This window comes from Sinohyriopsis cumingii, chromosome 7 (assembly GCF_028554795.1).
Source record: "Sinohyriopsis cumingii isolate HCF-2022 chromosome 7, ASM2855479v2, whole genome shotgun sequence".
Taxonomy (NCBI): Eukaryota; Metazoa; Mollusca; class Bivalvia; order Unionida; family Unionidae; genus Sinohyriopsis; species Sinohyriopsis cumingii.
The window spans coordinates 120,936,616-120,951,906 of NC_142967.1; the positions used below are offsets into that span (position 1 = coordinate 120,936,616).

The following is a 15,291-nucleotide window of genomic DNA, read 5'->3' on the forward strand; positions in this document are numbered from 1 at the left end:
TAGTAGCAATGGGTATACCATAAAAAAGGCCCCATTGTTGCTACAATTTGTATGGTAGGGCCTTTGGAAAACCAAAGTTTGGAGATTGCCAATCTGGAGCTATAACTTGTCTAAATGAAGAGGTGGAATACAAGAATCCAAATCATTCAATATCTCATCGATATAAATGTAAACAACTTATGGCTTTAAAGCAACAGAACTTGGTTAGTATATGATGCCAAAATTTAAGAAGGGGCAATAAATCTTTCTAAAATGATAATAATATGGAACACTTCAAATTAAATTCATTCTGGGCCAAATCTGAATGAATACAGCAAAGCCTAGTAAAAAATATGCAGCAGAAACCAAAGTCAGGAGGCTGGCAATCAGGGGTTAAAACTCCTGTGAATGATGATGTGCAATATTGGGAATGGAATTTTTCTCAAGGACTCACGAACCAAAATCCACATGCCAAATCCGGTTGAAAATAAACAAGTTTTAGCAAATATATATTTTAGAAACCACAATCATGAGGACAAGCAATCACAAGGCCATAACTTTAAATAAGGAACATACAAGTCCATATGAGAGTGTTCATACAGAACCAGAATACGTTGAAAGATTTTTCAGCTATAGCACGCCCCGCGATAACGTGAATTCAAAAACACTTTTTTTTTCAAAGTATGTGAAATAGTGTATACAAAATTTATTCTCATTTTGGGGAAGAGATCGTGTATGAATTTGAATATAATATGATTGTGGTGTGGTTCCTGATATTCTAAATATTTATATACATGTACGTGTATTTTTCTTTTACCCTGAATTTTTTATTTGTTTTACAGCACAAGAAATAGTGTGTAAAATGTTTATTAATTTGAATATAATATGATCGTGGCATGGCTTCTGAAATTTAACAACTTCACCAGGTTCTTGAAGTGTTATGCCAAAATAAACATTATTGGAAATGTTACTTATTACTGATCCATGAGAAAAGCCAGTAAGTCGTCTTTGTGATTGTCTTCAATTAATTCTGAATACGATCATTGCTCAAACAGTAGCCGACATGTGTTTCTTTTTTAACTTTATACACAACCAAGCAGCAGACAGTGTGGTGGTTGATAAAAGAATCTCACAATCTAATAGTCATCAAAAAATGAAAGCCACCAACATGTTTGCTGGGCTTGGTGGTGTTATTAGACCAGTAAATAATATCCACTTTATTAGCTGGAAATCGAAATGGTATGAAATTATACATGTGTTCAGTTTAAAAAAGCTTTACAAAAGTAGTTTTCACACATTTCTTTCGATATTCACAAAATCTGAAGTAAAAGTTATATGCACGTTTAAAGCATGTGTTGTTTGTTAATTATTCTTGCTGAAGTCATTCAAATGCACATGCATACAAGTGTTAATTATTGGGAATTTACAATGGATAAAGGTACACGGAAAAGCATATGATAAAATTTTAGCAGTATGAAATTTGTTAAGATACCGTTCATAGACCCTGGAACGTAATGAACCATACATGTACTTCATTTCATTTTGCTGTTAATTTTTCCCATTGAATTCAGACATAATTACTGAATAGTTTAAATATGTATGCAATATCTGCAATGGAATTATATGGATTAACTGCATGCCACGATGGTAAGATATCAGATGGTAAGTAAATGGTGTTGATACTCTGTTCATGCTATATATTAGACATTGAATTCTGACAATGATCTGTAACAAAATTATTGAATATTTTAAATCTGTGTGCACTTTTTCAATGGAATTACATGCATTATGGATGAATTGCATGCCACAATGGCATGATAGTGAATGGTGTTGATACCCTAGTCATGATATACATTAGACATGAATAAATGTATATGTGCCAATGTGTTGTTCTCTGAAAAAAGTAAAATACTGTAAAACCCACATTAACGCGACCCTGCTATTAACCTGATCCAATCTTTTGGATTACAATGCATTGCATATGAAGATACAAAGTAATTATCAAGGGCTATAATTTTATCCAAAAGATGTGCTAAAATGCTAAAAGGTATACCTAGGCCTATGAGATAACATACACACTTAGAGCTATGAGATAACATACACACTTAGAGCTATGAGATAATATACACACTTAGGGCTATGAGATAATATAAACGCTTAGGGCTTTGAGATAATATACACACTTAGGGCTATGAGATAATATACACACTTAGGGCTATGAGATAATATACACACTTAGGGCTATGAGAGAATATACACACTTAGGGCTATGAGATAATATACACACTTAGGGCTATGACATAATATCACACTTAGGGCTATGAGATAATATACACACTTAGGGCTATGAGATAATATATGCACTTAGGGCTATGACATAAAATACACACTTTGGGCTATGATATAATATACACACTTAGGGCTATGACATAATATACACACTTCGGGCTATAACATAATATACACACTTAGGGCTGTGAGATAATATACACACTTAGGGCTATGACATAATATACACACTTAGGGCTACGAGATAATATACACACCAAAACTGCATCAGAATATGCTTCATAGTTTCTGAATTATGCTGATTACAAGGATTAGCAGAAAAAGTTATGTGCTCGAAAGGAATTGGAAGACAAGGAATTACTTAATACATATCAATAATCTAAAACAGCTGACAAAACATACAGATATCATTTGGATTGTAGGTCTTGGCCCTATACTGAGGTCTATGCCAGGATGGTATCTCATTCTCTTGTTCTGCCAAACGATGAGACTTCCTCCTCTGTAACATATGACACAAAATTAATTTTCTCTATTTCTGTATCATATTTTCATATTATATATTTTAAATCAATTATTTTGCATTCATGAAACTATTTAGTATTTAGTCATACTGAACATAGACAAGGTCATATTGTAGCCAAATTTTTACATGTACCACTGTTAACCATATGAAAATCAAATTGTAAAACCTTGTAAACTAGACAAAATATTGAACTCTGAAGTTTTATTATTGTAAATAAGTATGAATGGGATTCATTCATTGAAAATATTTTATAGACATTGTGTTTTACAATCATTTGCATGAAAATGAGAAATTGCATATTGCAGTCTTTAAATTATGTTTCATTTTTATTTGAATGACTGTACAAAATAATGCTATTTCTGTTTGGTTTATGGTATACAATAAATGGCTTATTGACTTTGTACTGAAAACTATTTGCATCACCTTGCTATTTTCACCAGGCCAACTCACAAGCTTCACTTCCAAAACAATCCATCAACACGGATATTTCTCAGAACAAATTCAATGTTCACACAGAAAATATTACATTGAAGTGTAACTTCACATTTTGGCAACTAAATGAGGCAACGCATAGATAATTATCTGTGCTTATATCAAACTATGTTAATAGTGAAATTTTGAGACACTTGCTAAAAGTGATGAATGTTACACCATCAAGTCATAACTATAAACAGATAAAATTACACACACACACACACACACACACACATAAACCAAATATGGTAAAAAAATTCAGTTATAGTTGTTCAGCTATACTTGTGTTTGTCATGGTAAACAATAATACTTCTAAATAACAGTTTATTAATAGGGACAATAACTGTTACTTTTCTTCTGTTTAAATTATGAAAATATTTGTTGGCTTTTGGCATATGTAATAAATTTGATTTTAATTGAATGATTCTTTCCAAACTTAAATAAGAAATATTTTTTTCTGGTAAAATACATATCTTCGTGAACATTTACCTAATCATAATACCCCACAAATCCATCCAGATAAAACTGTTGGTTAAAAAGAGTTAAAAGTTATCTGCCCACCTAGGTGGCAGTTGGGCAGAGTGATCTCCCCTTTAATATTGGGACAGGCAGCAAAACCCATGAATATCACAGTTACTACTGAAACATAAGGCACGATCTCTATTGGATATAACTGTGGGGACTCTAGGAGGGTATATGTGTATTATGATTGGGTAAGTATTCACAAGGAAACATATTTACTAGAATTTTTTTTATTATCTTTAAATACATTACCCAATCATAATACCTTAGGAGAATAGGTAAGAAGTGGAGAAAGGGACATCCCCTTATAATGGAGATGCCATCTCTGGTCCCCTATGGTATACGAGACAGCTTCTAGGTTACCAGACTGGAAAAGACTCCATCTGTTGGGAAGCAACTTAAAAAAGGGGAAATGTTCGAGAAGCTGCATTTTAAGAAGCAGTTGAATAACCTAGAAAAGCAACCTGTTGCAACATGGCTAAAGGTCCCATCTGAGTTGGGCCTTTGGGATGAATTATCTCTAAGGTAAAAGGATAATACAGTTAATGAACAGTTCTGGTCAAGGGCAATGCTCCTGGCAACTGCTCTAACATTGTAAGCTGAAATGCATAACAATTTCATCTGAGCTGGAGATATTTCTCAATATGCAGAGCAAATAATACTTAATCCAACAAAAACGGGTCTGTGCATTTGTATCATCCTGTCACTTTTTGAGAGGTAAACATTTTTTAGAATGGTCTCCTTCAATGCAATAGCTCAGTCATTTTTAGATACAACTATGTGGCTCATACTGGATCCTTGAGTGAACAAGTGTGTGATTTGGATTTTTAATGTAGCTTTTAACAATTTTTCATTCATATCGCTAAGATGTCTGCCGGAAAGAACCACCAACCCATGAGAAGCTACTGGCAAGCTTTCTCACATACCCATATTGGCCGAATCCTAGACTAGAACCCATACAGACAGTGGTGAGATAGCAGTAATCATTAACGGAGAGCGCTTTAGACCACTTGGGGCCCCTATCCAGGTAAGAACCAAAATAACTCAACACACTACCATTGTGAGATTCAAGGATGACCCGTACAGACAAATGCAGGAAGTGTGGCATCTTGACACTAAATGTACTGCTGGAGAAAACTCACCTGTATTTAGCCAGTTGTTGTGGAATTATACATATATTAAGAGGTTTCTCAGGGACTTGCAAGTTAACATAATTAAAAGTACCGCCCGAACTTATTTGTGGAGTTGCAAAAGCTACCCATGTAAGTAACTAAATCCAATTATATGTGTAAAGATGACAAAGTGTATCTAAAATTGTAAAGGTAGAACTTTGTCAACATACAAAGAAAGACAAACTGGAAATATAGATAGAATATACTTTCCTTGTGAAGAGAGAACTTCTTGAATTTGTATCAAGTTTGTTTCTGGCTTTTGTGAAGTCTCTCATGGGGAGAGTGTGCGTCTTGTCAGGAGTGCAAGTAATATCTGAGATATTCATTAGTTTTGCCTATATCAAGGGGAGATCAATCGGCCTGATTGCCAGCTAGGTGTGTAGATAATTTGCACCTCTTTTTATCTTTAAGTTTCATCTGGGAGGGCTGGATTTGAGAGGTGGAAGTATATGTTATGATTGGGTAATGTACTGACAGAAAGTTTGGAAAGATAAGTATGTTCATCTAGCTGAAATAAAATGGGATTGCAATTTATGAAGGCTGCCACGTATGTAGTCAATGTATGTATATATTTGTTGTTTACTGCGGTATGTAAACACAGTCTAAATTTTCACAATATGAGGATACTCCTTACTCCTATATCTACATAACAAGTGTTCTCAACCATATAAAGGAAAATATATGAGATTCTTTTGATTTTTCACATCAATACAACTGTACAAATTAATAGGGCAACCACTATGTTAGTTTTGAAATTTCTGTACTTTTACAGAAAGTTAAAAAGGAATCATATGTTTAATTTTGAATTCAAATTATTGTTCTATGACAAGGGATCTTTAGATAGCACCAACCAAGTGATCCTTTTGTATTTCTTACTTAAGGTGACAAGACAAAAACTTGGTCATTCTTACACCATAAGATGTTCCTGGCTCCTCGTCATCTTTTGCATAGTGGACACGTGATTCACCCAGGGTACTACTGTCTAGATTAGAGTCTTCAGATAACACATATCCAGACATGCTTGTACCTAATAAAATTTGGAGATAAACAGGCATTTTTTCAGAAGAAAGAAAAGCAACAGCATGAATAGAACCTAGATTTGTATATTAAGTATGCACAAAGTGTACTGGGTAAGGCATATGTAGCTGCCACTGATTTACACCAAACTAGAGTAATATACAGTGAATGCCACTAATTTACCCTCCATTAAACTGTGTAATATCCAGTTGCTGCCTCTGACTTACCCTCCAATAAGCTGTGTAATATCCATCAGCTACCACTTATTTACACCCCACAACAGTGTAATATCCAGTAGTTGCCACTGATTTACCCTCCAATAAACTGTGTAATATCCATTAGCTGCCACTTATTTACACCCCATAACACTGTAATATCCAGTAGTTGCCACTGATTTACCCTCCAATAAACTGTGTAATATCCATTAGCTGCCACTTATTTACACCCCACAACACTGTAATATCCAGTAGTTGCCACTGATTTACCCTCCAATAAACTGTGTAATATCCATTAGCTGCCACTTATTTACACCCCACAACACTGTAATATCCAGTAGTTGCCACTGATTTACCCTCCAATAAACTGTGTAATATCCATTAGCTGCCTCTGATTTACCCTCCAATAAGCTGTGTAATATCCATTAGCTGCCACTTATTTACATCCCACAACAGTGCAATATCCAGTAGCTGCCACAAAATTACATATCCTGCACCATGTAATATCAAGCTGTCATAGCCTCAATGTCGTTGAGGCAAAGACAGCCACGTATGTAGGTTCAGCAAACTCTGGGTTTGAATATAATACATGCATTCATGTCTCCGTTTATGGGGAGAGGGTAAAAAAGTTTTTGATGTCCAATAAAAGTAACTGTTGCTCTTCCTGTTTTTCCCCCCCCCAAATTTGGAATTTTCAGTTTTATTCTTCTGAAGTGACTATTTAAACCTTTAAAAAGGCTTATTATTCCTTTCATCTTGAACATGTATCGTTTGTTTGATGCCATTTGTAAGGAAATTCAATAAGCAAAAGCTTAATCATGCAGACATATTGAATGAAAAAATATGTGCAGTTTAAAGCATCTGAAGTACTCCTGTAAAGCTAGCCTGGTTCCCTAACCAATTCTGTTGATTCTAATATGAAACCCAGATCTGAAATTAACAGTATCTGGATTTTACCTCAACAATCATATTTCTGTAATTGTTGCTATTATTCCATAAGTCTGTATTTTAAGGGTCAAAGTTAGGTCGGCAATTTATTTTCTAAATATGAAACTTTGCCAGACAAATTTGGTTTGGTTCTGTGGGCTTCAAGACCATTTTCAGTACATGATATGCCATACATGGCAGCTAATATATTTGGTACAGGAAGAACCACTGACCCACGTGAAGCTACTGGCATGTTTTCTCACACACCCACATTGGTCAAGCTGAGACTTGAATTCAATGAGACAGAGGCAAGATGTGTGACAGATCTGTAAAGGCAAGAACGTTAGACCACTTGACCACTCAAAGCCCCAGACAGACAGATGGACTGAAAGACATTAGTAAAGCTCTATGCCCAATATGGTGTCTCAATTTCTCTTTCTGAATTTTTGCTCCTGAAAACATAGCTTCTCTTAAACTTGTGCCAAAGAACAACACTGTACTTTAGTTACTTCTGATCATCATTAAGAATTGCTGGCTCAAATTAAAAGTACAGTCTTGCAGGCAAATTAAAAGTACAGTCTTGCAAGCAAATTAAAAGTACAGTCTTGCAAGCAAATTAAAAGTACAGTCTTGCAGGCAAATTAAAAGTAGTCTTGCAAGCAAATTAAAAGTACAGTCTTGCAAGCAAATTAAAAGCAGTCTTGCAAGCAAAATGAAACAAAACAAGGTTTCCAGAGTCTCATCCATAAATATGCCAATGCATCTTCATACTGGACAAGATCACCTCATGTTCTAATTGAATCCGTCATAATAAATTAGAGAATATCTAAATTTTTCATGTTGAATACTCAAGTTTATGAAAGTGATAAAAACTGATGGTCTAATACAAATGCATGTGGTATATATTTCCAAACCAAAGGACACTATTTAAATTAAATTATTGACAGTGGCAACGTTGACATTGCCTTATATCTGTACTGGGACTTTAGTCAAGCACACTATAGAATGATCACACTGCTTAAGTGATCACACTGCTTACAGTGTATCCCACTACCCTCATTTATGCTTCAGAGACCCCAATTTTTTTTAATGTGACCCCAAGTTATGATACCAAAGTTCGTTTTTTACTGTGTGTGACCCCCAGTTCTAAAAACAAGGGGAATTTTGACTCCCAACATTGCATCCCTAGGGAATACACTGCTGCTTATATCCTGAATAAAAAAGGTTGGCTTCAAAATAACAAAATTCAGAAATAAGATTTAATTGTAGTTACAACTGTACTGCAATGAGAAAATACCCATGATGGAATTAATGAAGGAACCTCTATGCCATATTTATTACACTGAATAAGTACATTATAATAATTTTACAATAAAGAAATATCATTGAGAACTACTAGTATTTTCAATTTACTACAGTAATTTTAAGAAAATCAATGCAAATTAGTTGCTATAAGCAAGAAATAAAATATATAATAATGAAATAATCAGGCTCTCTGAATGTAAGAAGGTCCCTGTAAACTCTGTCCTAGAGGGCATTTGTTGGGACACTTTGTTGGAAAGGTGGAGAGAACAGTGTGTCCTAACACAGAAAGCCACTGCATTAAGTTTTATAAATGTCTGAATAATTTATTGGTATTTAAAAGCAAATTAGCACATACAAAGCTATAAAGAAATAGGCAAAGTAAGTAAAATGCTCTGTCCAGAGTCACATCAATACATAACAGACAATTAAAAAAGTCCAAGGCAAGAAGAGTAAATGCCTTTCACAGAGAGACTCCAACTTAGCTGATCTGGACAGTATTTTGAACCTGCAAACCACTGTTTGTGAGTCAGGTGTACCAATTAATGAGTCACTGAAATCCCCACATAAAAGTCTGATACAAACTAAAGAAGGCTTACAAATGTGATGACCAAGCTGATCCACCATAGCTGAGCTATCCACAGTCCTGTCCATGGATGAATCCAGTACAGAGTCTGCAGTCAAGTTCAGTGGAGGATCCTGTGATGATCTCAGCTGAGATGATGATGACAGCTGTTGTGTCAACTGAGCAGATGATAGGTGGACCAAGGTTGATGATGGCAGCAGAGTAGTCCCTCTCACTAAATGGGATGATGGAATGTGGCTGGATGAAAGTTGGGAACTGTCTATGGCCTGTTCCATCTCACTAGCTGTAGTCAATCTGCTGGATGAATGTCCCGTCATCGTTGAGTGTAGCATTGGTTCCGCATCATTCATGCTAGAGTTCTCTTCAAGGTATGCTCTAGGTTCTAAAAAATAAAATAATGCATGATATTATTAATGCATCATATGTGTGTGTGTGTGTGTGTGTGTGTGTATGTATGTATGTATGTATGTTGTTGTTGTTGTTGTTGTTGTAGGGTTTAACGCCATTTTTCAGCACATGATAGGCTATACATGGCGGCCAGTATTAATGGTGGAGGAAGAACCCGGAAAAACCCGGAAAGAACCACCGGCCCACGAGAAGCTACCAGCAAGCTTTCTCACATATCCACATTAGCCGAATCCGAGACTCGAACTCACGCAGACAGAGGTGAGATGGCAGTGATCCGTAATGGAGAGCGCTTTAGACCACTCGGCCACTCGGGGCCCCTATGTATGTATGTATGTATGTATGTATGTATGTATGCATGCATGCATGTATGTTTGCTTAATGGCACATAAGCAATCCTGGTCATATAACACTAATTAACCCATTTTATCCTGTTTACCAATTTCAACTGCAATGCCTGATTCCTGAGACGCAATTCTGAGTACATTTTTGTGGTAAAACGGAGCATCATACAGCGGCAGCGGAAACTGTAATGACCTTCACCATGTTTACTATAAATGTTGTAACTTTATTTCTATTTTAAAGTATATAAAACTGTATTTCTGAAAAGGGAATAAAATTTGCAACACAGTGATATATGTTTTGTTATCATTTACCAATGTACATGCTCACTTCTGTATTTTGAAATATGACTTGGAAAAAAAAAAATTAAAAACTTACCATGATGTTCAGTGAATATTTTGTTCATGAAGATGAATGAAATGCTCTAATAGTACGTGAATAAAATAAAGATAATTCTATTTCTAGTATTTTGGTCTGAATTTATAGTTTCTAGCACTGTTAGTTCAAAATTATAATAATTTTACTAAAATTGTACAACAAAACACCTGAAACAATTTGTTTACTTCACATTCTAGAACATGTACTTCAGCGTGCAGTTTCTCACAAAAACTTGTCACATCGGTTGCAGCCACAGATTAAATTGATAGAAGGACACCCAGAAGAAGCCAATGCAAAACATTACTTTGAGTTGCTTTGGGATGATTTAATCTGGAAAAATCATCCTGGTCAGCTTCATTCTCCGAATCACTGTCAAAAAGTGCACAAAGCCATCATCTCTTTCATCAACTTTATTCAATTCTATTCATCATTTAAATCAATATTATCATCAGAATCATCCAAATCATCAAATTCAATGTTGCTACCCTCGCTATCAACATCCATGTTTACATCTGATTTGTCATCCATCATTTTATCGATCGATTTTCAATTCAATAATTTCTTGTCCAAACACGTTTTTTTTTATAATTCACTGTGCATGCATGCCTTAACCATTTCCAATGATGGTGAAGAAGTACACAAATATTTGTGATGTATAACACATGTTTCTAGAGACACTACACACATACATAGTAGAGTACGACCATAGTCATATTCAGGATAAAATGGGATACTACAACCACAGGCATATTCATGACAGAATGAGGTATTACGACCATAGTCATATTCAGGATAAAATGGGTTAAAAGAAATGGTCTGAAAATGTTCAAGTAAAAGTTGCTAAAATCTTAAAATAAATTTTCCAAACAAACGTAAACATGTACTCCAAAAATACAATAAATCATAAGTAAATATGTTTAAATTTTTTATAAAATATGTAAAGTAAAAGGTAAGGGTTATAAAATATATGAAGTAAAAGAAATGTTACCAAGTATATGAAGTAAAAGATAAGTGTTATAATATAAATGAAGTAAAAGATAAACATTAATAAAAAATTGAAGTAAAAGATAAAGATTATAAAATATATGAAGTAAAAGGTAAAAGTTATAAAATATATGAAGTAAAAGGTAAAAGTTATAAAATATATGAAGTAAAAGGTAAAAGTTATAAAATATATGAAGTAAAAGGTAAAAGTTATAAAATATATGAAGTAAAAGAAAAAGGTTATGAAATAAATGAAGTAAAAGGTAAGTTATAAAATATATGAAGTAAAAGATAAAGGTTATAAAATATATGAAGTAAAAGGTAAAAGTTATAAAATATATGAAGTAAAAGGTAAAAGTTATAAAATATATGAAGTAAAAGGTAAAAGTTATAAAATATATGAAGTAAAAGGTAAAAGTTATAAAATATATGAAGTAAAAGGTAAAAGTTATAAAATATATGAAGTAAAAGAAAAAGGTTATGAAATAAATGAAGTAAAAGGTAAGTTATAAAATATATGAAGTAAAAGATAAAGGTTATAAAATATATGAAGTAAAAGGTAAAAGTTATAAAATATATGAAGTAAAAGGTAAAAGTTATAAAATATAAGAAGTAAAAGAAAAAGGTTATGAAATAAATGAAGTAAAAGGTAAAGATTATAAAATATATGAAGTAAAAGTTGTTGTTGTTGTTGTAGGGTTTAACGCCATTTTTCAGCACATGATAGACTACACATGGCGGCCAGTATTAATGGTGGAGGAAGAACCTGGGAAAACCCCCGGAAAGAACCACCAACCCATGAGAAGCTACTGGCAAGCTTTCTCACATACCCACATTGGCGTAATCGGAGACTCAAACCCACGCTGACAGAGGTGAGATGGCAGTGATCCGTAACGGAGAGCACTTTAGACCACTCAGCCACTCTGGGCCCCATGAAGTAAAAGAAAAAGGTTATAAAACATATGAAGTAAAAGGTACAAGTTATAAAATATACGAAAAACAAGTTATAAAATATATGAAGCAAAAGAAAAAGGTTATAAAATAAATGAAGCAAAAGATAATAGTTATAAAATATATGAAATAAAAGATAAAGGTTACAAAATATATGAAATAACAGATAAAGGTTATAAAATGCATGAAATACAACTTAGAAGTTATAAAATATATGAAGTAAATGGTAACAGTTATAGAATATATCAAATAAAAGGTAACAGTTACAAAATATATGAAAGTAAAAGGCAACAGTTATAAAATATATGAAGTAAAATGTAACAGTTATATAATGCATGAAGTAAAAGATAAAGGTTATTTTAAAAAAAGAATCTCTAAAATACAGCATCAGTGTTTTTTTAATTAACCACTGTTATAAGGTCCAAGATTGTCTCTGGTGGTACATCATTAAAAAGGCTCTTAAATGAGTTTTCATTAAATAAATTGTTTCACAGGGTTGGGAACTGATACATTCTGGAAGAACATGTTTTTCTGTCAGTGGATATTTCCTTGGTATGCACTCTGGTCAAGCATCACCATTCTGTCAGTATGCATGGGTCAGATATCTGTGTCCAATATATGAGCAAAACAATAGACTCATCTTTGTCAAGTATGCATGAGTCAGGCATGTGTGTCCAATATATGAGCAAAACAATACAGACTCATCTTTGTCAAGTATACATGAGTCAGGCATGTGTGTCCAATAGTTGAGCAAAACAATACAGACTCATCTCTGTTATAACCATCAAATATCTGATCTTCAATCAGATAAAAAACCAATTACCAATAGTGACTCCTGCCTTCATGTCTTAAACTCACAACATGCTGGAGGGAATACTGGGCTCACTCTACATCCCAATTCTCTGTGGAAGGTCAGATGTGTAGGGAATACTGGGCTCACTCTACATCCCAATTCTCTGGGGAAGGAGGTCAGATGTGTAGGGAATACTGGGCCCATTCGACATCCCTTTTCTCTGGGGGAGGGGACAAAAGTGAAGGGAACAATGGGGCCGTTCTAAATCCCACTGCTCATGGGGAAGGGGACATGTACGAAGTGATAATTGGCCTACTCTACATCCCATTTCTCTGGGGTAAAGGGAGAGGTGTGGAGGGAACACTCAAACCCATTCTACATCCCACTTCTCTGGGTATCTTGTACTTTCATTACAGTTTCAATATGACAGTGATTATCAAAGCCTTGATGATCTAGTTTTGTAGTTATGCAGCACTGCAACACAAGTAGGTTTTTCAGAGCTGAGGCAATTTATGTAAAGTACCTTCTGATATATATATATATATATATATATATATATATATATATATATATATATATATATAAATACAGACTCAATTATCCAAACTCCCAACTACCAATGCGTGGTTGTTACAAACTACAAATTTCAAGACCCAACAAACAATGATCATTCATGGAAACGTTAGTATGATCCCCTAATCCAAAAATGGTTGACAAAAATGCAATTTTGTACAAAACCATGGAAACTGATATGCTCAAAAACAAACAAATTCAAAGTAACAAAATTCTTGTGCTCATGAGAACAACTGATTCAAACATCCGAACATTCAATGCCTGCAATTAAACTATATTCAAATATTTTTACCCCATGGTTTGAAAGTCAAACTTGTGCTAACGGATGAACGGACCATCCCATAAGCTCTTCACACAAAACAAAGACCATTCCAATATAAACTTTCTAATACAACATGAACCTGTTTCATCACCTTTAACTAGGCAGAGAGAAAAGAAGTTGTTTTGCATCTCTACTATTTTATAGGAATTTTTGCTGCAAATTGCTGCAAGGTTCCCTTATCAGCAAGTGTCCTGTATATAAGTTTTCTTTCAAAGAGTTTTTACTGTACCTGTATCATCATAGTCTTCACTGTCATCCTGTGTTGTATCTGGCTCTCCAGTCATCACCTCCATTTGTTGTATATGACGAATTCCTCTCTCATGCTGGAGAAGAAATAACATGCCATTAGAAATGTCAAAATCATTTCCTGTGCAACAGTTGGCTGGTGCTGAGAGAACTTATGGACATTTGTTTTATAAATAAATTATTCACATTACAAACATTGTATCATTATCATTCAATATAAAAAAAAATGTAATATGCACAAGAAAAACCATGTAAGCTACAGAGACTGTATAGTGTTTACTTTCACTGTTGATCCCATGAAAGTGGACTATTACTGTACCTGGATACACAACAAATCCTAAGAAAGTGGTCTGTTACTGTACCTGGATACACAACAGATCCTATGAAAGTGGACTATTACTGTACCTGGTTATACAACAGATCCCATCAAAGTTGGCTGTTACAAACCTGATTGCAAAACAGATCCTATGAAAGTAAACTATTACTGTACCTGCTTACACAACAGATCCTATGAAAGGAAATGATTACTGTACCTGCTTATACAACAGACGATATGAAAGGAAACCATTACTGTACCTGCTTACACAACAGATCCTATGAAAGGAAACTATTACTGTACCTGGTTATGCAACAGCTGCAGGCAAGTGAAAACAGTATACTGAGAATGATTACTTATTTTATATTTTTTTAATTTTAAATGCATTAAAATATAAAATTCTGCGAGAATGTTTGATTCATGTTATTGACAGTAAAAGATGGACAACCTAGGTTCATTTCATCATCCAAAATCCTTATTTGATCTGACAGGATGGCATGGTACACACATGCTATAGTATACAGAAAGAAAACACATTGAATGACATTAAGCTGTTAATATTAGATGTGACACTAAAGATCAAAAGGACCTGAATTAACTTTCAAATACAGCTTGGATAATCCACTGCACATGTGATGCTACAGTTATGGAATTAGGCATTAGGGCTGTCAAAAATCACGAAAAACCAACCCGGGTACCCGTTGCGAAATTTAACGGGTACCCGGGTACCCGTTAGCACATGAATGACATGTACAACCGTAGACCAACTAATTGTTATCCCCATTTCTTTAATATTTTGTATGGCGATAGAGGCTAACCGTGTAATGCACTACTCGGTCTGATGCGTCCGCACCGATGTAGCTGCGAATGATCTGACCGCACGCTATTAATTAATAAATTTATTTAGAATGACCTTTGTACACAGATGGTAGGTATAATCCAACTTTTAATGATCACTGTGATCAGCCGCGTTAA

General features: G+C 34.3%; 1 protein-coding gene across 1 annotated transcript in view; it reads right to left on the reverse strand.

Annotated features, from left to right (window-relative positions):
• LOC149796042 (PR domain zinc finger protein 10-like) overlaps positions 1-15,291 on the reverse strand; it is a 71,007-nt gene that overhangs the window by 41,776 nt on the left and 13,940 nt on the right. The window contains exons 5-8 of the mRNA XM_089965958.1: positions 13,984-14,077; positions 9,020-9,388; positions 5,871-5,986; positions 2,671-2,767 (exon numbers count right to left, since the gene is read on the reverse strand). Of these exons, the coding sequence (XP_089822084.1) occupies positions 2,671-2,767; positions 5,871-5,986; positions 9,020-9,388; positions 13,984-14,077 (676 nt within the window). The remainder of the gene's footprint in view (positions 1-2,670; positions 2,768-5,870; positions 5,987-9,019; positions 9,389-13,983; positions 14,078-15,291) is intronic.